Here is a 24,759-nt window from a genome sequence, read left to right as displayed (position 1 = left end):
AGTTAGTAGTATTCAAAACCCCTTTATACAATTAGAATGATTTACAGATGAGTGATTGAGATAGGCTAAAAGGTGCTGTGGGTAATTTGTAGAGTGGTGCAGGGAGGGCTGCTTACACTTCTTACATCAAAATTATAATCCAGCAAGTTATGCTTTCAAAGCCTGATGTCCTTGATGTAGAAGGAATGGCAATAGTAAAAGTGTAGTCCAGTCATTATTATACCCTGGTACTGGAAGAGATAGGTGTCAGGTTCTGTTACTGCTGAAGTTTTCTCAGCATCCAAATGATCTCTTTTGAGGTGTGTGAGAAGACACGTTGGCACATAATATGTGCACACCTATTCCCATACCTGCAAAACCACTGCAGGAACCCTTTAACCTGTTCTTTCATCTTCTCTTATACATCACTGTTGTCTCACAGTCTGCTCCCACTGAGCATGCTGCAGTTGTCTAACAAATTTCACATTCAGATGGTTGAGTCACATTACACTCCACAGGGTCATATAAATGTTCTGAAACTGACAGTTGTGATTACAAGTTAGTTGGGTAAGACGAGGACCCCTGGGCACAAATCTCTGATGTACCTGAAAATTTTTTTGGCAGCAGTGACTAAATCTATCCCAAACCTACAAGGTCAATTTACAGCTCAGTTGCCATCCATATTTATCTGCCTCACACATTGAAATTTTACTATGAGAGTGATAGGATCTCTAGGAAGTACCTCAAGTAGATTGTTTCTATGGATAGCCTGTAATCCTCATTCTTCTGAAACAATTTTACAGGATATGTCATTCTCCTGATGATGCTATTTTATGTTAAGTTAAAAAAAAAAAAAGAAAAGAAAAAACAAGCACAAAACAAAATATGTTCTTATAATAATAGAATTCACCTTGATTTCAAATCTCAGGGGGTTGTAACTTGGTAAGTCTTGGTCACAGCACTGTCACCAAGTGTAGGCATTGTTCTGTTAGACAAAGGGAAAGGGTTGACTGCTAGAAGGGACAAAGAGTAAGGTGTAAGAACATTAAGTAAAGTAACCTAAATTTCTGATGTTAGCTGTGACAACTCATTATGGAGGCACTTATGGAAGACAAGGAAAGTCCTGTTTACATATACAGCCTCTTTTTTCCTAAGCATTTTCAGTTTCTGATGATTTGTTAGTAGGATTTCCTGCTGAGAACTAATACATTTAATCACAGTAATAGTATGACAAAACATCAGATAACTAGAGTTACAAAAGGAATCATTCCCTAAAATGCAGATTTTAGAAGCAACAGCAATTTTAGAAGCAAATGGTAGAGGTGGGAAATCTGATTGTTGAGGCTGTTTTTAAAGTATTTAGCATTTAGGAAGTTTAAAAGTATTTAGCATGAGGTGATATTTGAGAAGTTTTCAGCTGAGTGTCTTCAGAGAACTGCTTTTCTTGGTCCGTGATCAAGGCAGCTCACGGCCTTGTGTGATGTCAGGACATGCCTGAAATGGAAGAAGGCTTTAACTAGGATTTTGTAGTTCACTAAATGAAATGGCTGGTTCTTTTCAACTTAACACAATCCACTTCTGAACTGCTAAATATTGGAAAAAATAACAGTCATTGCTCTGAAGTAGCTGTTTAATATTGAGACAATGCAGCTGATACTTTTGTCTGATTCCCTCCCCGCCCCCCCCCCCCCCCCCCCAAGAATAAAAGCATGTAAAAGCAAGCAAGTTGCTCAGTGGTGTGGAGAAATTGGTATTTTTTGTGGTAGACTGCAAAATGAGTACTGAAAGGGAGGGAAAAGAACTTTCTCTAGCTTTGTCTTATATGTGTTCCTTAAGTTGTGAAATATCCACGTAGCATAAGGGTTCAAGAGCTTCAGCATCCAAATACTGTCACTGTAACTAACTGCACCAAGGGCCTAACATAATGCATGCTGAAGTCAACAGGAGTCTTTCCATCAGCTGGAATGGATGTTGGATCAGGTTCAACACAACGCTGAAATGCAAACTCTGCAGCCCTTGCTCTCAGAGGAGCTCTCCACTATGTCAGCTGAAGTAAACTCTCCATTAGCAGAGCTGGTATTGTCATCTGCAATACTGAACACGTAAGCAATTCTGCAGAATGAGCCGCATGCTAGAAGGTAGTGATAGGCACTAGGTGCAGGTTAGTATTTATCTTCAAAAGCTCCATCTCTGGGCTGTGTACATGCTATGTGGTGCATTATGCAGTATTTCTGCTCAACAGAATTAATCTTTTCTGTACTTAATTTTGATATTTAATCAAAATTGTATTTTATAGTTACTCAACAAAGAGCTTTCCCTAAGATAGGGAACTAACACCCAGGGAGATGAAAATGCAGAATTTTTTTCTGAACCTATACACTGATTTCCCTTGTGACCCAAGGCAAAGTTGCTGTAGCTTTCCCCATCATTATTCAATTGCTAAAATAGCAATAACACTTAACTAGGGGCCAGAAAATGCTACTAGTGTTCTGTTGTGAATGTGCTCTCTTGCCAGTCACAACCTGGAGTCTTGGTCCTGCAAAATTTTGCTTTTTATTTACAGCCTTCTAAGTACATTTCTAGAGCTAGATAATACAGTCTTTGTCAGAGGTACAAGCAATAAAATACTACTATATAGCGGCATCTCTGAAGATAGAATATAACCCAATCAAACTGACACAACTGATAAAATTCAGTGCTGCAACTCTTGAAAAGTCTTTGCAGCATTCTGAAATGCTTAACTACAGAATGGCCTGAAATCAGTATGGTTTTGCCATAAAAACACACGACATCAGTGCCAGGGAACAGTGTCCTTTGTTGCGCTGATTTAGTGCTCCATGCCAACCCCATTACTGGGCACTGGTCACCAGGGACAACTCAGAAGTGTATTGTTACTTTTAAGTAAGTAATCTAAATTAGTGGAAACTTCGTATGTTTCCTTTATATTATGATAGAGATATCCCTCTGTCCTTTGCATCAATGAAACCAATTGATTCTAAATTTGCTAATCCTGTTGAAAATGGTTTTATCGCACTCTCTCTGAGTCAAGTAAATGGGAATGAAGAGTTATAGTTACAGTAGATGCAGTATGATGTAGATGGTGAGTCAGAACTCCTGAAGTCCAAATATTTGGGGTATTTTGTTTAAAGAAGTAATATAGGGCGACCTTATAAATGTACCTTCAGCCCTAAGTATGCTTTGTTTGTCACTTATTTCTTGAAGAACTAACTTTATATTAGGCAGCAAAGCAGTTCTTCCTATGCAGAAGAAGAGAAAGTTTCTGTCTCATACTATCACTGCACACTCAATGACAAAAGAAAATACTAACCATAAGTATCTTTAAATTATCTGTGGTGATATGGTACATAGCATCACAGCTGCCAATCCTCCTATAGAAAACCCGTTTAAGAATTTCACTAACTCTTGTAGTTTATTGAGCCTGGAAACTTGCTCAGTAACTACCTAGCTTTTAACCACGTGGGTTTTTTGTTCTCCCTTCTGCCCCACAGGAGCAATGTAATTTAAAATGAAAGATGATTTACAATGTTTTAAAATAACATGGTATATGTTAACTTGTAAGTGTCAAATATCATTAGTCCTGATGAGAAGGATGAAAAACACTGTATTCTGTGCCATACAAAAACATACGGTTTCTAACACAAGCTTGCAGCAAAACTCCCACCCCAGCACATTTCCTACTGCTTTTCCATATCGCTGCAGGTGATACTAGAGAGTTAGACAAAAAGAAACAGATTTTACTTTTGCAAAGCTGCATCTTCCCTTCTTTCATCTCTCCCCTGCTTATCTCTTGTTGTTGTTCAGACCACCCTCTAGGAGGAAGATTAAAGAACAACACGGTAAAACAAAGGAAATAACAAGAATGTTTTATTTTAAAGAAACCTTTCTCAAGAGTCTCTACTCTCAAACGCTTACCTTCAGATTTTAATTTTGTTGTTTGCTTTTTGTGTATAAACACATTCCACTCTGTCATAAACACTGCTTGTGCCATTTCCAGTGTCAGGAAGGGAAATCTGGGGCTTGAATTGATCTGTAAACGTATAGTTACAAGGAGAAGCAGATGGAAGATAAAGTGCTGGGTGAGATTTTCTGTCTGTCTGGCCACCCGTTCATTTATTGTTCGTTTCCATCTGTCTTTGCCTGGCTTCCAAGATTGCATTGTGCATTTCTCTAAGTGCTGTTAAGTGTCAGAGATTTAACTGAGTGCCACACTCGTGCTACATTAGCTTACTTCAAGAAGAAATAATATTTAGTTATACTGAATTGGGTTTGCTTTCAGCATTTTTCGTAGGATTTTTCAAAATATACTTGTTCATGGGTCTGCAAAAGGCTTTTCTGACACGTTTGTTGTGTAGCCCATCTTAACCAAAGATGTTACCTATGATGTAGTAGTACATGTGCTTCAGGTTTGGTTTTTTTTTTTCAACGTTCGTATCTTTGTCTTGCAAGTTTTTAATCCTTATTCTCACTCCAGCTTTAAGATGTATTCAGCAAAACACTTTTAGGTTCTGTTAGCATGGGAAAGGAAAGATTCAGTGAGGTAGGTGGGGTTACATAGAGGTTTTAAGGTGACTTTCATGAATTCTAAGCAGGTCTGATCCTAATGGTAGGTGTTACTTTAGAAGGGAAATAAACTTCTCGCCTCTGTCTCCCCAGCTGGAGCATGGAGATGCTAATGACGCTCTCAGCTGCTGGTTGAAAAGGATAGTTAAACAGTGTTAACTACTGACTGCTTTATACACCATGCTGATAGTTTTAAAATGCTGCAGCCTCTGAAAGACTCACAAAGCCGGTGGTTTTAAGCCTACTTGACATTTTGTTCAGATAAACACCCGTATTTTCCATGTAACATGAAAATCTGTGTATGTGTTTATCAGAATGCAAAGGCTGTTGTTTGAATTGCTAACAGCTTTAGGTTAGAGAACTGAAATGACCCAAAACAAACTGCTAAAATGTCATAGAATCCTGCTTAGAATAATGATGGAAATACCCAGTGAACTGAATGATGCAATGTTAACAATTCCTGGATATGGAAAACGAGATATGGCTACTGTAAAGTTAGACAGCCAGAACTAATGACCAGGTGTTGATGTCAGGAGCTTTTAAGGAGGGGCAAGGGAAAATGACCCAGGTCAGACCTGCAGCTGTGAGGGGATGTAAGTTTTGAAGAGAAGAGCAGGAGATGGAGGTAAGGGTACTTGCTTTCAGATCGTTAGAGCAAGATGCTAATTTTAAAGACTTAAAATACATATTCTGATATTTTTCAAAACCTAGATGTGGTTGCTGGTTTGTTCTCAGTGTAGTTCTTCTTCAACTATTCATTCATTTATTTAGTCATCCTTTCTCTGACTTTTTGTCCTGAAATAACAATTGTGTGAATTGGCTGAAAAACTCCTTGAAGTTACATAAATTCTTAGCCTTAAGGGGGAGAAAAAAATTCTTTCTTCCTCTCTATTTCCAGGCTTCTTATCCCCTTTCCTCTTAAGGATAGGTGCACTCGTTTGTTGTTAGCTATATTTGTGAAATAGTTGAATGCTGCTAGGCATTGAATATCAATGCAGAATCAGCTCACTGATGCCACACAACTCTATCAGCAGTTGCTATGCTGTGGTGGAAAAAAAAAAAGCTCGTATACAAGTTATTTCTCAAGTTTGTCTCAAGACAAACATCTATTTCTTTGTGAAGCTTTAAACATGTTACTAGTTTTTTCATTATTATTTTACACTCACTTGAACTACTTCTTTATGCAGTAGACTTCAGTGAAAGCCATTTGGTTAAGAATTATAGGGTTAAGAAATGCAGGATTAGAAAATTTATAAATAGAAAAAAATGTTTTCTCTCTGAGCAATTATTTTATTGGAGTACAACTGGAAGTTCCCCAAAATTTCATGCCTGATTTTCTGAAAACGGTAATTCCATCGTGATCATTCCCACATGTTTTATAAAAAGAACGAGCTGTCTGTACTCAATTTGCTTCAACAGTATGTATTCAATTATCTGTTATGTATTTATAGTGCACACAGATACATACATTAATGGCTGGACTTGATGACCTCAAAGGTCTTTTCCAACATAAATGATTCTATGATTCTCTGTGTCTTCATGCTTATAAATAAATGGGTTTTTTTTCTGTTTGCTGGCCAATTTCATGCTATAAGCCTTTCTGAGATACCATCCTGTTGAAATCTTAGCTGACATGGGTTTTTTCCTGCCTTTAATAATACGTCAGTGGTTTGGGACCTAAATTATAATACATTCCTCAATCTGATTTATTTTGTGGTTTTATTTGTAAATGCATGGTCACTCCAGTGATGCTAAGATGTTCAGGGTGAAAAGAAAAGAACCTAGAGTTTTTCTTCAACCTGCTCTGCAAACTTGGCAGCACCAAGTTGCAAATTAGTGTTGGAACGTGGTGTTCTCCAAATATTCTTAAAGGAATTTCCTGGTGTGAGGAGTCTCGAGCCTGTGTAAAAATACAGCAACCAGCTCCTTTGCAGTATTCCCTTAGAGAATATGAGGACATAGGAAAATTGTGTCTAACGTCTGCTGAACTCTGACCATCTGGGTATGGGAGATGATGTGTTGGAAGCCACCCATTATAGATTAGACTAGTTGCTCTGGCTTTCCTGACTATTAAGACACTGTAAGTGGGTTACTATTTCCCCCAAATAGTCAATCCCATCTGCAGAAAGTGTTTTCATGTAGCGCTCCCATCAAGCTGTACAATAGCCACCTTCATCACCACTTTCCTTGGCACCTCTATGTGCCCATGCAGAGGTAACTGCACTATCTAGGATGTTCTAGCAGGATCCCTTAGGGTAGGATTAATTCCTTGATGACTACCACAAGTTATTCCAATAGCTCATTGCCATGTAGTGAGACATTGCTCATAATTCCTGTAGCCTTTTTCAGAGAGGAGGATGTTGCTGTTCTGAGAAATGCACTAGATTTTCCTTAAAGTGTTTATGAAAGAGGAAGACAGAGCCATTACAGTGTCATGTAGGCTGCTTTTCCAACCCCACAGTTATCTGGCAATAAATACTTGGATAGGAGTAAGATGAAGTTGTGAAATTGAATCCCATCTCAACAGATGGTCATAAGCAGCCTACATATGAGGTGAATGCATCATATGTTTGACTTGACTCTGAGAAGGTGATTTACACAGTGATGTTCTGCCTTAAAAGGAATTACCTAAATTCCTTTGCTAATCTAGATCTGTACCACGTTGACTTTCAAAGATACACACTATATCCTTTGCACTGTAAGGTAGATTATTGGTTCTTCTGAGCCAGGAGGCGTGTAAAAAATGACAAAAGGGAATAGGCTTCTATTGAATTTACCAGAACAAGTTGATGAATTGTATGTGAAAAGGGAGGTTGGAAGTATAATGTTCTACATCCTGTCCATGACAGGCTATGGAATATTTATTATAAATGGAGACATAAAGCAGGAATAATCTTCCCCATGACCTCACTGTGACAAACTGGCTTTCTAATTCTTGCTGAGTGCTGATTATTACTTGGCTAACACTCTGAGCTAAAGATGAAGCATGTGCTAAGTTGCAGGAATTCTTACAAATAGGCTAAGCTATTTCCAGAAGGGCAATTTTAAGGACGTATTCATGCTTTTACTTTCAGGAGTATTTTTTCTTAAAGCATATGAGTAGATGCACATATGTGCAAAACCTTCAGGCAACCAATATGAATGCAATTGCTCATTTATGCATTGTTTTCAGTGCCTGGTTCAGTGAAGTAGGCTCGTGAAGTTGCAATCTTGGTTACATGCTATGAAAGGCACTCTCATTAAACACCTTTTGGAGGTGTATGTTAAAGGAACAGGTGTAACATTAATAAACTTGCTTCAATTGTTGTCCACTCTGAGAGAGTGCAACTGGCAAAAGCAGCTTGGAAATAGATAGGTGGAACATGAAAGAGTGAAGTTTCCTTGAGTTTTGTCACTTGCTGGAAACATTTGAACTGTATTTATGTACAGGCTTTCCTCGTGGAAGGAGCAAGGATCCTGCTTCTTGTAGCAGGCAGCTGTTTTGCCATGTACTTCTATACAGTGCTTTCAGAAGGCTAGAGAGAAGAGCTACAGTGAAATCACAGAAAGAAATAGAAAGTCATTAAAGTAAGAATTGTGCCATTCTACGTGCAAGGTTTCCCCTATGTAGCATTTTGATGATTTTACCATGATCTGAATTAAGCCAAAGGTACTCTGGGGGTCTGTACTTTGAAGGTGGGCACTGCCCTTAAGCACAGGCTTGCCAGACCTGTCTGACCATACCGTTTCAGACCTGTAACTGTAAGGAGCCTGCCCTTCGGGTGTGTTCCGAGCAGTGTAACATAGACTTTATACCGGTTAGGTTTAACCTGGACGCGCTTTAATCTAGCAAGCCGGCCAAGCCAGTCAGATCTACCTGAACAGCTGTCTTGTTATTCCATACCTTTCCCATGTCGCATGATGTGCTCTTCCAAATCTCATACTGATCTTTGGTCAATTCCTTTTATGTTTACATAGCAACAAGCTGTAGTCTGGGACCTCTACAAGCTCTTTCTTCCCATGTTTTCGGAGCCTGTTCATGGTAGCCTCTGCAGTTTTGTTCCACAGCCTTCTTGATGCGTAGATACAGGAACAAGGGGATAAAAAAAAAAGGTAAAAATTTTTCAGGTCTTACTGATATGGAACAGCAAGAATAGCACATTGCTGGGGGTGGTTGTTTCAGCATTTCTTCTAATAATGTCCAAAAAGTGTATAAAGGAAGGATTTATCATTCATTTTGTAATAATCTAAACACCTATAACTTGCTTTCAAAGTTTTCCTAGATGACATAAGAGTTTCTTTACAACTTATTCTACCATCTCACCATGCAGTCTACTTCTATGATACGACGCTTCTGTTCTGAGATTAAGACCACTAGGGGAGATCAGTGGAGGGAATTGTCTCACATGAAGAGTGTAAAACATCAAACAGAATGAGCAAACATTTCTTTTAAGTTCTAGATGAGCCGTAGGAAGTTTTTGCTTCTATGAAGTTTCACAAACTGCCTGAATTTAAATCTCCTAAATCTGTGAAAGCAGAGAGGGATTTTTATTTTTTTATTTCTTTCAGATCCAAACTATGAGACTTTCTCCAAAACTAGATAGGCTCAGCATTGAGCAACGCTGACAAGAGAGAAAAGCTATCTCCAAGCTCAGCAGTGTGTTTCTTTTGGCTCTGTCATCTGAGCCCTGTGCTATTATCAACGCAAGCACGTTGTTAATCCATGTAATGTCGTTAAACCACTAGGTATATCGTAGTTTCTCAGATGGGTCAACATTTCCTCTGTTTTACAAAAAGTGTGACAACTTTGTATCTCTGAGCTTGTTTTCACTAAAATGGAACAAATAAGTTTTTGCAAGCAAGTCATCCAGCAAATGTAAGGTTTTTTTCTCATAATTCTAATGTGACTGAAACTTTGCTACCTGCAAAGAATCTCAGGCAAGTCAAGAGTGCAGAGCAACTTTCGGAAGCACGTACTGCACTAGTTTGGTTGATTGCAGCTCAGCTGAACTCACCATAAAACTCAAGCAAATTTTACTCGTTAAGTTTATGTTCTTGTGTATCTCGTTCACAGGATAATGCAATTTTATATAAAATACACAGGAGATCTAAACATATGCTTTCCCAGTATGGTGGTTTACTCTGCCATATTCTATGTCAGCATGTCAGATTTGAAAAAACAAAACCACAGTAAAATAATTTCCAATATATGTTTAATTTCATATGCTTGAGAGTGTTCTGTTGAGAGTATTGTGTTGATGTACAGTGTTACTTCTGTAAAATGGCTTTACATTTCTGATGTCAGAACATCAGAGGTGAGCTTTTAGTAGTTCCATACTTCAAGTTCTCACTGCCTTCAGCTGTAATTTAAAGTTCTTACCTGCTTTCAAAACTTTAAAAACAAAATCTCCAGTTTGTAAATCAGGGATAGAAACAATAAAATAATCCAAACACTGTTTTATGGAAGTTTATGAAATTTTAAAGGGAATGGTTCTGTAATTAAAGATCTGGGAAGCAATAAAAATCCACCAAACTGTTCTCTGCAAGAGAATTCATGGTTCTAATTTTGCCAGTCTACTCAGAATATTTTCCAGAGGCTTTGGGGGATACCAAATTTCCATTTACGGGGGTGGCTCAACAGAGAGAATGGTAGCATTTCTTTTGAAATTAAAAAACCCTGGGGAGAGATTTTTGCCCTGAATCACTAAAGGTTAAACCCATGATCACAAAGATATTCAGTCAAGTCCTACCCTTATTTTCAAACCACAGAAAAATGGATGCAGCTTAATGGTCATTCATATGAGAAGTCAGATATTTTTCCAGGGGCCACAGAATGTTGGTCTGCTCTCAGTTCCTTGGATCCTTTCAGTTCCTGTCTAGACTTTTCACTTAATACGGCAGAACAACAATATTGAACAAATTGTCAAATGAATGAACAGAAGTCCTAGAACAAAATTGCAGGCTGTACCTTAACCTATCTGTAGGTTCAGAAGTTGTCCACATTGTTGTCTACAAGCTTAAATTCTGCAGCGTCTTGGGGCTATTAATTGGTACCTCATGGGGTGATCCTGGTTACAAGGTCGTGGCAGAACAAAAGGTCATGGAGGCAAAATACCTCAGACTCTGAATCAGGCTTCACAAGAGAGATGTTTCTCCGTAGCAGATGTCTATAACCATGCAGTACCCATCGACTTCGCAGGAACAGCGGTCAAATGCTCTCAGAAAAAGACTTCTAGACGTATGATGGGAACACACAGCCAAACTACTCCAGGGAACTCGTATTCTGAAGGACAGTTCTTAAGGATTGTCACTGAAAAGATTTTAACCACATAATGTAGAAATTAGTGTCATACAGGTAATCCTAAAAGAAGAATATATGCTATAATTTTACATGTCTAACATGAAGAAAATGTATTTTATACATTCTCAAGTGTTAAGAAGTAATACCTGCTGGCTAATCTGATGGGGTTGATTTTTACTCATACTTCAGGTGAGAGATGCATAAAAGCAAGAATTATACATGTAAGTAGGAAGCTCAGTATAGGTGCAGCAGCTCAAGGAACTGCTTCAGGCTGGAGTACTTGTAACTGTGATCGCTAACATACTACCTTAATACAACAGCAGTAAGCAGCTTTCTCTCTGGCCAAATTAAATATGACTCTTAATCAAATTTTGTTGCTTCAGCCTCTAATATTTAAAGAGAAAGGCTGCTAAATTTTGCTAATAAGGTGTGTGTGGATACCTGTACTGAACTGGAGAAGCTCACAGAGGAATCATGGAGACTGTCCCTTTAGAGAAGTTTGTGTGCGTAACTAAATGATAACTGGAGGGAAATTTCTTGATTAAATTCTTGGACAAGTTTCAGTACCAGAAGTAAGATTAAAAAATGAACAAAAATCCCAGCATGGAGGAATAGAGCTCCTGATGGCAGAGCTGGAGACCTCAGTGGCTGCCGAAGTGGCTGGCAGAAGGTCAGACCAAAACATCCCATGCAGCACCCGCAAGTGCTGAATTCCAGCAGCAAGGGAGCGCTGGGAAGCAGTGGCCGTTTGGGGAACACTTGTAGGTGACCCCACGTGGAGGAGAACTGTGGCACTGTAGTGGAGACGTTTCAGGGGGTCTGTGTTCCGTTCTGTCTTTCCAACAGCTGGAATTTCATCTTGTCAGTTATAATTCACCAGATTTCCTCATCTGGCATTTAAAAACAAACAAACCCATTCAAAAGTCACTGCAAGAGCTAGAATGAACCCTTGAGGTGACAGGTAAAACTTTGTGGTAAACAAAAGTCATTCAGGCCAGGAAGAGGCTTGTGATACTTCATACTGGATGTGTTTGAACTCGTAGTACATTATTTTATTTTATTTTTTTTAAATTAACCCAAAAGCCTGTGCTTAAAAATTCCCAGTATTGGGAGTGGAAAACTCACACAAGAATGAACAACAGGACCTTGTTAACTGTGACAACCAGTATCTGTTATACTGAGGTAGACGAAATGATTCAAGTGTTGTATTTATTGTAAATATCTACTTAGAGTACTAACTGGTTATCCATATAATTACAATTCTCCTGGAGTATAAAATTTAGTACTTACTGTTAGATCTGGCTGGGAAAGTGGGAGGTGGAAGGCCGTACATTAGAGATGCCCCAGTTCTTTAACGGCAAAGCCTTAAATCTCTGAGTGGGAACTGGGACACTGAAAAGTGCTTATGTTGCGTGTCTCGGCACCGTCACAGAACTGCACGGTACTGTGGCACAAATTCCTCCCTAGGTACAAAACAGATGAAAAGTGAGGTTTGTGGAGGGAGAATGCAGAAGTGTGAATTAGTTGGGATGTCTTCTGTTGCTGGTGGTGCCCACGCTCCCTGCGGCGATACCCTTCAGGGTCTGGTGAGCTGCCATCAGGATTTAACACCTCTTGCCCTCTAGGGCAGGCAGTGAGATCTGAGCGTGTGTTCCAGTTGCTGGGCTGATAGCTACATCTAGTTGTGGCTGTGGGGGGGTGAAGGGGCTGCGACTCTTATCTGGAATAAATAAATACTGTTTCTCCTCCTCCACAGATTTTGTGTGGAGCCTTTGTGCATATGCTCAGCTTCTACACAGAAGCACACCATATGTGCGGGCTAGCTCTTCCTGAGGTACGAAAAAAAATAAGAACAGCAAATGGCATCAGCTCCACATGTCTGGGGAGTTTCAGAACTGGAGCACTGAGGACTGGATGACAGTAAATTCTTAAGGAACAGGCAGAAATTGGGACAGAAGAGCAGCAGCCAGTGTGAAAGGGAAAGGAGAGGCCTGGAGCACAGTGTGCAATCTCAGTGTGACCGAGCGTTTTGTAGTGAGCTGAGCCATGTGAGGCTAGGAAGACTTTGAGTGAGACCTAATTAAAATCATCTGGCCCTCATGAGGGAGATTTCTTTTTCCTTGCAATTATTTTGTGTGTGTTGAGGATATTTAATTAAGCACGTAGGGCTGATGTTTCTGAGAGGAATTCAAAGTGCACTCATAGCTATTTTTAGTATATTATTGTATTGTTAGACTTGGGGATTACAAACACTGCAAATCTATAAGAACTATATGTCCCAGACTGCAGCAATGGTTCAGGATTGACATGATCTGCAGCAACAACAGTTCTTTGTATCCTGTTTTTGCGAGGCAATAAATACCTGGAGTAGAAATTCTATAGTGTCCCAAACAGTTTCATCAGCAGGGTTTAATTGTTTCTTCTTTGACCTCCTCACCCCTCTGCAGCAATTCTGTGGCATGTTAATGTTAGGTGAAACTTTGAAGAACCATGATTTTGATATGATTTTCCACTAGTGTCTCAATTTTTTATTTCAGCTGATTTTTTTTCATTTTCAGTGATCACAGTTATAAAAAGAGACCATCTGGGAGCTTTCTTCTCACAGCTGGTCTTTGTATCAAAAAGTAATTTAGCAAGCACTGGTTAATAGGTAACCGCTGGACTGATGAGGTGCCAACTCTGGCTGCTTCATTATGGTTCCACACATTGTCTTTCTAACATGAGGATAAAGTCTCATGTTGTGGTTCTGCGAACATCCAGAGCATTAGCACAGACATGAGCCCATAAGTGTGTAACTTTGTCAGAGGTCTCCCTGGAATAACTTTGCATGAATATTTTTCTGTGAACCCTTAGGTCGAGGGCTTTTTCCCCCCCTTTTCTTTCATAGAGCTAGAAGTTAGCACACACAGCTAGCAGATGCAAGTGCTGTTCCTGATGTGAGCTGGGCTTGTGGGTTCTCTTTGTCTTACTCAAAAGACTTCGTGTTATTTTCACAACCACATTCAGATTTAGGTTAGCAGAAATGGGAGAATACAAACATGCCAGTGAAGTGGCTCTCTGTGCGAATTCCCAGGGGCAGCTCTAAGGATCTCCCCCTCTTGCCTTTGCCCCTTTATTTATATTGCGGGCTGTAAGGGTTTTCAGTCAACAATAATGTTTTGATCTAGAACTGGATACCTAAGAAAAAGGTGAGGCAAATACACAAACATATGTTTGTTCCTAAACAAAGCTTTGAAATTCATTTAACTTTCAGACATCTTTTTAAATACTTGAACTCTCACCCTAACATTCATTTCTAGAATGATCATGATGAGTAAATCTTGTCTCAGAGTTCCTAAGAAATTCAAGAGCCCTTCAGCTGTGCTACTGCATCGAATATGAGGTGAAAACCCTATGAAATGCATTGCTAATTTTATGGCTGGTTTAGCCTGTATTTTTAGTCTAACTCCAGTCTCTTAAGAGTTCACTGAATTTTCTTCCGGCTCTTGATTCCTCACTAGATTCACTAGGTGGCTGTCTAAGAACACACATAATCATCCACTTGCTGAAACATAGCTCTGCTGCTGCTGTGCCATTCTCTGGTCTCACGCTGGAGAGCACCCTCTCATCAGACACAGCAGGTACCAGGTACCAGCTGCAAGGTCGGGCTGAGGGAACCCAGCCCCACGCATCCAGAACACTAGATCCCTTTGATTAAATCGGTTTTGTTCTCCAAGACAGAGTTAAGTATTTATATTGGTTATGTCCAAGCCTCACTTGAATGACTTCCTGACAACACCACTTTTTCAAATTCTATGTGGTATTCATAGGAGTTGGGTAAAACCAGGGAATAAGGTAAGTTGTGCCTAACTAAGGGTAGTTTGTTCTTCCAGTAAGCTACAGGAGTGGGGCAAAGCAGCTTCCAGAATCTGGAAGTTGTGATTTGTATGTGAGGGGATAGACTGAGGGCAAGGGGGGGAAAAAAAAAAAAAAAAAAAAAAAAAAAAAAAAAAAGTGCTGTTCACTTAACATCCTTCTTGTTCTTAAAGTCCATTTTACCAGATGTGGCTCGAGTTTGGCTTGTGCACGCTGATTTTGTATGGTTATGAATCCTTTAACTTAAGGGAAATTATTTCTGATTGAGATGAAAATTGGACCCCAAGGCTCAGGCTGAGCTGAACTTTGGGCACGTATCTTACTTTTCCAATGCTTTTCATTGGAAACCCTGACTTATGAAGGAAAGTATGCATGGATCTATCTCCAGTCCATGTGTCATCCTATTGTCTTCAGCGCTGTGGAGTATAGAGCAGGGAATAAGACCACACAGGAATGCGTGTCTCTAGAGCACCTCTGAATCTTACTTCCGTGGTTTGTGTTGCTCTGTACTACCCCAGAAGGATGAGGCAGGGAATAGGCAGCGTCTTGTCTCTTTGCCTTAAAGTGATTGCAGCAAAGCTGAATCGGCACATGGCCTGGAATGATCTTAATTGCTTATGAGCAGGGAAACAAGGGGGAGGATGGGAGAATACAAGGGAATAGAAGTGTTTTCCGTACTTCATCAGTTTTTTCCCATCACTGTGTTTTCAACAGGATACTTACATTCCAGAAAACAGTAATTTTTCTTTTAGTTTAGCCCTGTTGAAAAATCTAGATTTACCTGACACTTTAACAATTTTCTGTTAGAAACACTGAAACGAGATACTTTAGTCTGAGGGCTGGGTCAACTCTGTATCTTCCAGAAAATCTCAGACTGTGAAATAGTTTGTTTCCTGTCATCAGGACGCAAAATGCTGATGTACAACTCTCCAGTGCCTTCTGGGACTTGTAATTCGCTTGTTCTCTGCCCAGCTCTGGTATTTTTTTGGCACCTTGCAAGTACGTGATACCTTTTCCACGTGAAGATAGATGCGTAGTTTTAAGCCTTCGTTTGCCATAAATCTTAATTTGCATGTTGCAAGTTATCTGGGATAATAACAAATTGCCAAAATGTTTTTGCCTGGCTGTCAGGCGACTACGAAAGCTAGCATTCTTGGCTCAGAATGTGCAGGATTAATATGAAATGCTAAAACATGATACTGGAGCTGATCAAACTGTGCAACCTACACCTGAGGGGAATTTTTCTCATGGAATTCATAAAAATGTCCTTATTTTCTCTTGATTAGATGTGACTGTTAAGGTTTAAATAGAAAGCAGCAACTTGTACACGGACAGCAGTGGGAGCTTTACTGTTCCAAAGCCATAACTTTTAATCAGCATAGTTCCCTGTCAGAGCGGATTACCCCAAGACACTTCACAACCCGCTCTGCTCCCCACCCCCCGATGGCTTCGGGGGGGAGCTTTGGAACAGGAGGAGAGAAGCAGAGAAAAAGGGGATGCAATTGTCCGAGAGAGACAGAGCTATGTGCCAAAATGTCTGAAGGTTTCAGGACTGTATGATTCTCACATTATTGGTACTTTATTTTTTAATCAACTGCTGTTTTTAAAAAGGCAAATCCACTGTCTGCCTTCCTCTTCTACATAGTTACTATGCCACGGTAACACAATTTGGAAACTGAGGTGTAAACTCTCCTTTCAAAGCGTCCTTTGGTACTTGAAGAGTGCTGGCTGGGGTCCATCCAGTGGGCATGAGGTTCAGAAGGTTAATGAGAAGTTCAGGGAAGAGCATTTACAAAAGCCAGCACCAAGAATAGCCCGGTTCTGGAAGTACTCTGTTCCTGGGCAAAGTGTGACTGTGTCATCTAGGAAGCCAGGGAACTACTGTGCTCTGGCTGTTGCCTGAACAAGAAGACATAGCACGTGTGAAATAGTTTGGGGGTTTTTCCACCTTAATTAAGTTTCTTATATATAAAAAAAGAGCTTGATTAACAGTCTGGAAGATCTATACAATATATATTGTATATATGTGGATAAGAAGAGTTTGGATGGCAGATTCTAAAATCAGCCTTGCTAGAGGAATCCCTATTCTGACCTAAAAGAAAAATAAGACCTTTAATCTCCTTTTAATTCAGGATCTCTCAGCAGATCAGTGCTGTTATCAGTACCAGTCAACATGAGGGCCCCATTGTGCTTGCCCTCATGCAAGAGTTGTGCCTGCCCTAAATAAAATTAACAATTTAACCAAACTAATCGAAGAGGGGATAGTGTTTGTAGGGAGCTAGAGAGAGGTGGTTAAAGGGCTGAGAGTGGTCATTCGTTTTATCAAATCCAGCCTCTGACAACAGACTGCTGTGTTAAGAGATGTAGAGTCTGGATTGAACCAGGAGAGTATCTGCTCTTCTGCTCCCCTTCCCCTCTTCCTTCCCTTGTGCAAGTACAAGAACTTGCACAAACACTGTCTACCACCTTACACCCTTGATGAAAAAGCTCAAAGGCTCAAAACCTGATAATTCGCAGAAGACTGTAGAAGAGGTTAAACTATGTGCAATAATACTAGTTATATATTTGAAAATGTCCAGATGATCTTAAGTGGGTGAGAAAAAATTCCTCCTCCTCGACCACAGATTTAGCACTAGGTGTAGAAAAACAGTGAGCAAATCACACAACCAAGAAGAGAGTGTTGGCAAATCCTGTACAGTATCTCATCTCTGCTTTTTGTCAGTCAGAAGATAGATTCGCTTCTATTTTGTGTTCACAAGTTACGCTTCAACATGAAAAACCCCTTCTTGGCCCCTGCTGAAGACTGGCAGAAAACACTGGAGGCTGGGTTAAATTCAACGCAATGCAAAGGCTGTGCAGCAAACACAAGTCGGTCTGGCTTCCCTTCAGCCTCGCAGCTGTTGATCACAACAGGTCAAAGCTCAGAAACCCTGTAATCCCAAACTTTAATTTTTCAGTTCTGGCCCCAACCCTCACCTGTTATAAGAGCAGTTCTGTGAACTTCTGGCCTCTCAGCTGCTTAGCCCAGAGGAAGCTTTTTCACCAGCGCTCACAACCAACCTGCAACACCGCACTGTGGCAGGGGGGGCTTGTCTCTACGTTGCAAACAGCAATGTAACTGCTGAAACTAAACAGGATTCTCAAAAATGTGTAAGCTCTAGGGTAGAATCACCGCACTAACGAATAAATGAAACTGCTGATGAGCATGCCAGATGTTAAATTTGTCAGTGAGTTAAAGCGTTTTATATCAGCTACCGGAGAGTTGCGTTGGTACGCTCTTGAATCCATGCGGGCAATGGACCATAGGTCTAGCATAGCTAGAGATTAGGAGACTGTTTGTGACACGTGAGCAAGCTGTATGCTTATCTGGACAATGAGCTTATAAAAGTTCATGATTTTCATGACAAGTTCCATTGCAACTGAGAAACACAAAAAGAAGTCAGCATTAGATGTTAAGTGGCCACAAGACACAACGTCAATTTGAGTTCAGGACATGTAATATGGTAGATGTATATCACAGTAGCCCATATATCATCTGGTGGTCTCCCTCAATAGCTGAATGCTTTTCAAATTAGATGTTCCAGTTTGTTTATACACAATTTTGGTTTTGCAACCAGTGTTTTGGAAGTGGACACCAAACCCCTGAAAATTAAATTGTGGTAAATGATACAATTTGAAGTAGTGTATACTATATTTAATTGGAGAGAGCTGTGTTTACAGCCTGTTACTGTCTGTGTTGGTTGACTTTTCCCCACACACCAGCAAAGACAAGAATGAGTAAGTCATGGTAGTTCTGGGCAACCTGGCATTTGCAGTGTGTTTTTACAAAACCTGAGCTGATGGGCTTTCTGCTGACAGGGAATATCTCTGGCTAGAAATAAAATATTCTGATCCCGTTAAAACATTATCTATCATTGTGTATACTGGGTGCTGTGCAGTTAAAGTAAATTCTTTGAAAGCTGAAATTCCTTTAATGGTATCTTTTTGCGAAGGGTGAAATAATGATTTGTGTATTGAATCTTATTCAGTTCCTGTGGATAAATAGTGATGTTAATACAGTGAATAATCTGTGAGCGCTTTCTGCAGGGTTATTTGTATCATTTGGGGAAAAAAAATCAGTGAGATTATCTGTTTGGAGATTAAAAACATACCTAGGAAACTTATTCTTTTTCAATCACAAATTATATTTCAGCTATCAAAAGCCCCCAAAATGAGAGCCACAAAATATTTTGTTTAGTAGCTTATAAAAATCATTTTTTGGTGGTGCATTTTGAGGAAATACGGACCTCAGTTACTTTTTACTTGCTCAACAGTTAAGTTGAATATACAATGTGGAAATGTGAGATCCAATGCTCTGGGGAACACACCGCACCAGAATGGCTTTTCCTGTGGGACAAGTCATAACTGCATCCAGGGAAAACATTAATGGCGTTTTTTCTCGTATTTCGTTATGGAAGGAAAATGTAGCCACTTGTGTGTCCAGGTGCCCCCCTCTGCTTTAACCCTGCAGGAATCCTGAGGTGAGGACTCGAGATGGCCGCAATACATTACCATGCTAAAAGCACTATGACAGTTGGTTGGAAAGGGCACTATAGATAGGATTAAGTATTTTGTACAAGTACAGCTGTTGAATTCTGCAGATATCCTGAATATCTTCAACTGTCGTCTAAACAGAGGTAGTAGAGGGCTGTTATTTCTGTGGAAGCACAGGAGTGTTGGCAAGGGATTCCTGCTTTGGGCAGAATGCCTTCAGTTTCTCCTCTTAGACAGACCTAATTCAGATACTATGGTAATTTGAGAAGGTGAAGATCCCAAAGAGGGAGTTCTTATGTATGCTTTTGTCTGAAATCTGTTTGCTTTCCGTAGGTAAGGACTTCATGAGTAAATATTTTCATTATAAACCCTTTCATATTCTTTTTTGAATGAGTTTTTGTGTCAGCTCTTCTACCTTATTATGAAAGGATTAGTGAACGTTATCATAACACAGCACAATAAATAAATGTTGGGCAGCCCAAGTCACCTAAGGGATACTAAAGGTCTATCTTGAGTTGCAGTAGGTACGCAACAGTGTTAAGACTGAAATATATGGTGACCACAGCTTGATGTGGTGGTTAGAAAGGAAGTCTGGAAGTTAGGGCTTCGCTGAAGGTTCCTGCTCCCTTGGCAGAACCCAGAAATTAAAACAGATTCTGTTCATGATTGAATACTTCTTATTGTTGAACAGAAAGTACACAAAATATTTAGTAGCTTGAAGTATAGGTTCCATAATAGAGGCTTTTCTTCAGGGAGCATGAGGAGAACTGGGTTTGGTGTTACTACATTGCCTGTGAACTGAGAAGTTCAGGTTTTGTCTCTAGTCCAGCCCAGCTGGGACATTCAGGCTGTTTCTGCACTGCTATCGCTCATGGAGAACAAGTCCACTACCTCTCTTAGCCCTGCCTGGCGCATGTTGGCTGTTAGAGGACGAGCTTTTCTGGCCAGTGATTACCTCTGCCCAGGGCTGAGGCAGTGACTTCCCATGGGCAATGCGATAGAAATGCTGGAAACAGCCGCCCACATCTGCACCATTTGCAGCGTGAGCCTGAGAATCCATGTGACCCCGCTACTGCTCTGTCACTGCCTGTTCTCCTGTGAAGCAAGTGTTGCTGCGAGGTAAAGAACTTCAGGATGCGATATACATCGAAGGGTGTGTTCCAGCCCAGCCCTAACCTGGACTTGTTCTGCAGAGCAAGGTGTGAAGGATATCTGTGATAGCGGTGCACGGTGTGCAGGACGTAGGCAGGAAGGGCAGCCTGATTTGGCGGCTGTTCGTACGTTATTGGCTGGGGAGGAATTCAGGGTACTTCCTAGCACCTGCATCTCCTTATTTCAGAACTTCTTTTGATGGAAAGTAGACTTATGGCCTTGCCAAAATCTCTGTAGTCCCCGATAACTGCCAGGCTGTCTAAATGATTCAGATGTACTGCTTTCCTCTTGTGGTAATCGCTGTCTTCGTTAGGACTCGGCATCGACTGCACGCCGTTTTTGATTCATTCCACTGTCCCCCTGCTTCCCTTCTGCCTTTCCCCTCTGCTGTCCTCTCAGACCTCAGCAGTGCTGTGTTTGCTTTCAAAAGAGTCCAGATAAAGTTCCTCAATATTACTCTTTCAGATCTTATCTGCATGGAGCTGCCTTTGAAATGCTCTGCAGCGTCCAGACAGACAGTGAGCACACCCAGCGCTGTCTCTCCTGATCACAAGGAGCTCACTGTTAACACGTTCTTTTCCTATTGTTTCTTATTGTGCACTCGGGGCTATGAGCCTTCCATGACATGTGTACGGTGTGGTACACAACGCGATCCCAGTGACTCAGTAGGGTTGGACTTCTATTGCAATAGAAATAATAATGTTAATTTATTTTATTGATGGTTTTGAATAGGATTTGCTGAATAATAAGGGAAATATGGGATATGGATTATGTTACCGTAAAACCACATGCAGAAAAACATTCATCTGTCTCCAACATTTCATGTCTTCTGGGCATCCGAGATAGTTGAGTTTGATTTACACAATCAAGCCATTCATTAAATATCTGTTTCAGTTTTAGGCAGATGCATCCTTTACCTGAGTGATGAAACCTGACTACAGGAAATGGAGCTATTCCTTTGTGAAAAGACCCCATTCTGCTTTATAAAGTGAGCCTTGCAGCAATATACTTCTAGAAAACTGCCAAGCTTTGTGTACCGAATGTCGTCGTAAGGGCTTAGCAGTAAAACAGTTGTGGACTTGGGGCTGATCCAACCACACAATAGCACATCTTTATGCAGTATTTCCTCTTTCAACATCCATCTCAAACTCTGTAATTCGGTGACAACCGTCAGTTTATTTTATTTCCAAAATTCTAGCCCTGGACACAAAGCCGTTTAGAGTCTGAATTCCTGTGTGGGCATATTAATTATTTAAATCGCTAGTCCAAATCATGTTCAAAAGAGCGCTTGCTGGGAATCCTTCAGGAGCAGACTGATCTATCGCTTATTATCGCCTACTAGATTATACTGTAAGTCAGAAGCATGCTCAGTATTTCCTATCAACGATGCTCGATATAGCTTGCTGTTGTCAGAGAACTGAGCGATGGTGAATGAAGGGAAAAGCAGCAAATCTATGTTAGAGAATACGTAAATGAAATGATCCAGTGAATTGATGCAGTCCCTGCTAGGGATTGGCTTGGAAACTTCTTAGCCGAGTCATTTTCAGAAAAATGAAGTATCCCCAGGCAGATGGGAGAGGCTGTAAAACCTAATGTGTTCAGTGAGGCTTCTTATCTTGCAAAACACCTTGCAGATAAATACATGCAGGGAAGAGTCATGCTGGTTCTGTGATACACAAGTTTCCACTGTCTTTGGCAAGAGAAACAGTAGGTCAGTTTTGTCTTGCAGACAGGCAACTGCATTTTTGTGAATTTTGGCTTTTGTGTTATTATGAAAATAAAACCATGAAGTTACGTCCATTTTGCCTTTTTGTGCCCAAAATGGGCACAGTCCAAGCCAGCTGCTTCAACGGCAGGGTAGTCATTCAAATGAGAAACATCTTCTGCTCTTAAAAGGCAACTACAATATATTCACTCTGTTGAATAACCAGTCGTGCATTCCTCACTTGCCAGTATAATGGGACCTTCAAAAGTAGAGAAGTTTCACATGACCTTAGCACATAGGCTGACATGGAGTGCCTGAAAGGAATGACCTCTATCCCATTCATCATAATGGCTTGTTAACACCCGGAGCCACTGTTTTGAGGGTTCCCTGCCAATGTTAACCCCTAGAAGACCTGAATGGTAGGGGCGCAGTTAGGCAGGGAGGTCACAGCTGTGGTGGCTGAATTTCCACTGCACCAAAGAACAGGCTTTTCTTGGGGGCAGCTTTTCTTGCTACAGAGCTGGCGTGGGCTCAGAGTCACAGACAGGAGTCAGTTACATGGCGGGAGAAAACAGGGTAATGTTTTACTGAAAGATGCTATGGGACAATCAACACAAATGCAAATGAATGCATACATCACTCATATTACTTGGTATTTACTTATAGCCTCCATATTTTATTCATGAATTTTACAATTCCAAATATAATGAAACAGTTAGAGTACTTTATTACAAAGCTTATAAAATAATTAAATATTACACTTATATTTTTTGCTTTTTTTACACCATAATTCATACTTTGTGACACTACCATTTTCTTTCCTCGGTTGTCACTTAAGGAAGTGAGCAAAGAAATAGAAAGGAAAAGCTATGCATTAATAAATTAATTATTTTACATCAAATAATAAAAAGGACACAATTATAAAAACAAAACAAAAAAACCTTGCAGTTTTCCTAGAAAAAAGGTTATAATTACACAATGTCCAATATCAAGACAGAGCGGTGTAGGTTAGATATGTTTCCAATCATCTTTTCTTAAAGTATCACAGAATACATGTTTTTAATTTAAATTGTTGCAGAAGGAACTGCTAATTTTAAGTGACCACTGTCTGGCATTAGTGCTGAGCTGGCTAATCTTATGCTGAAACGATACTTTAAAAAAACAGTAAAACTGAACTACATTCATCAAAGTTGTGGGATTGGGTGGAATTAGATAAATATGTCCCTTATAGGCACTCCCCAGAAAATTATAGTAGAACACAGCTCTGTCTCAGAACGGGTTTGGCAAATAGGTTGGGTATTTTTTCAATGCAGAAGCTTTTAAAATTGTACCCTTTGATATATAGTGTCACCAAACATCTTGATACTGAATGATTACAAATATTATGTTTACATTTCTTTTGTGTGCTGGTGGATTCTGAACTAAATAAAAGTATTAGGAGGATGTATAAAAATAGAATTGACCTTATTTGATTAGAATAAACCATCCACTTATCTTTTCATTTTTTTCATATAACCTGTGTGAATAAATAACTATTTAGAGAAGTTTAGCATGAATTAATAGACTGTAATATTGTTATTTCCTTTGAGTAACAGATGAATCAAAATTTGCAGAGAGATTTGAGATTAAAAGGAAGACATTCCTCTGTATCTTGGTATTCAAACAACCTAGCTTCTGAAAAAACTACTTTAAAATATCAAGTTTAAACTTTAAAATTACGTATCTAATGAGTTTAGAATGTTGAAAACATAACCATTGAGCTCAGTAAATCAGAGTTCCTGGAGTTAGTTGAAACACAGCAATACTAAAAGTCCAGATATTCTAATGCTGAATATTTCTAGGAATACATTTCAAGTTACTAGTTAACCACCTCTGAGTTTCTATACAAAGCAGAAGATGAATTCTTCAAAATAATAAAAAAATTAGCATGATGCAAAACTTGCTTTTCCAGCAGCAAGTCTGATAGAGAAGCACCATATATCTTTGTAGTGCATTATTTACTTCTTGTGGTCACATGCGTGACGCTGCGTTCTCCAGACAACAGCCATTTGAATGTCTTTCTGTGAAAGTGGCAGTAAACAGCTTCCTTACCCTGGGACGATAGTATCATAAAAAAAAATATGAAAGGAAATGCTTTTGATAGTGTGTTTCGTCATACTGCCACACTGTAACCTTCCTCCTCAAGCTCCCAATCTCTTTTGCTTTGCGTTCTGGTAAATTAGCCAGAAAAGGCTTCTGCGCCTTAATTTCTTCCTCATAACATACGACAGTGCAAAATGACACTTTTTAAGGAAAGAACTGCCCCTCGAGTCTCAGTGTTCAAGTGATCCATAGTACCCTGTACTTTAGTGAGGTCAGCAAATAAAGAAAAAAAAAGAAAGAAACATTCCTTTTTCAACATATAGCCAACAATTACTGTACCTCAGACATTCCCTTAGAAAAAGTCTCTTCCATTAGCGGTTTATGTGGCACCATGTCTTGCCTCAGAGCAAAGTTAATTCCAACATAAATTGAAGAAGAGAATCCTGTCACTGAAGGGTTCAGATAACACGCTGCTATCAGTTCTTCTTGGTGCATGATTTACAACATTGCTTGCCATAAAATTTGTGGTTACAGACACCATGCTGGGGTACCAGATGACACCAAGTGAAGAAATCCACGCAAGAAGGATCAT

At 39.8% G+C, this 24,759-nt stretch overlaps 1 protein-coding gene across 3 annotated transcripts in view; it reads right to left on the bottom strand.

Moving 5' to 3' along the window:
* The window catches only part of ADAMTS18 (ADAM metallopeptidase with thrombospondin type 1 motif 18), a 485,565-nt gene that overhangs the window by 73,629 nt on the left and 387,177 nt on the right, over positions 1–24,759 (bottom strand). For all 3 annotated transcript variants that reach the window (XM_080410687.1, XM_080410685.1, XM_080410686.1), the window contains one exon: positions 1–24,759. This exon is cut by the window's left edge and continues 73,629 nt beyond it. In XM_080410687.1, the coding sequence (XP_080266813.1) occupies positions 24,644–24,759 (116 nt within the window). In that variant the 3' untranslated portion in view covers positions 1–24,643.

This window comes from Falco punctatus (genome assembly GCF_963210335.1).
Source record: "Falco punctatus genome assembly, chromosome: 14".
NCBI classification, from domain to species: domain Eukaryota; kingdom Metazoa; phylum Chordata; class Aves; order Falconiformes; family Falconidae; genus Falco; species Falco punctatus.
The sequence above is the reverse complement of the archived record's forward strand: the minus strand, read 5'-3'. Positions and strand labels throughout refer to the sequence as shown.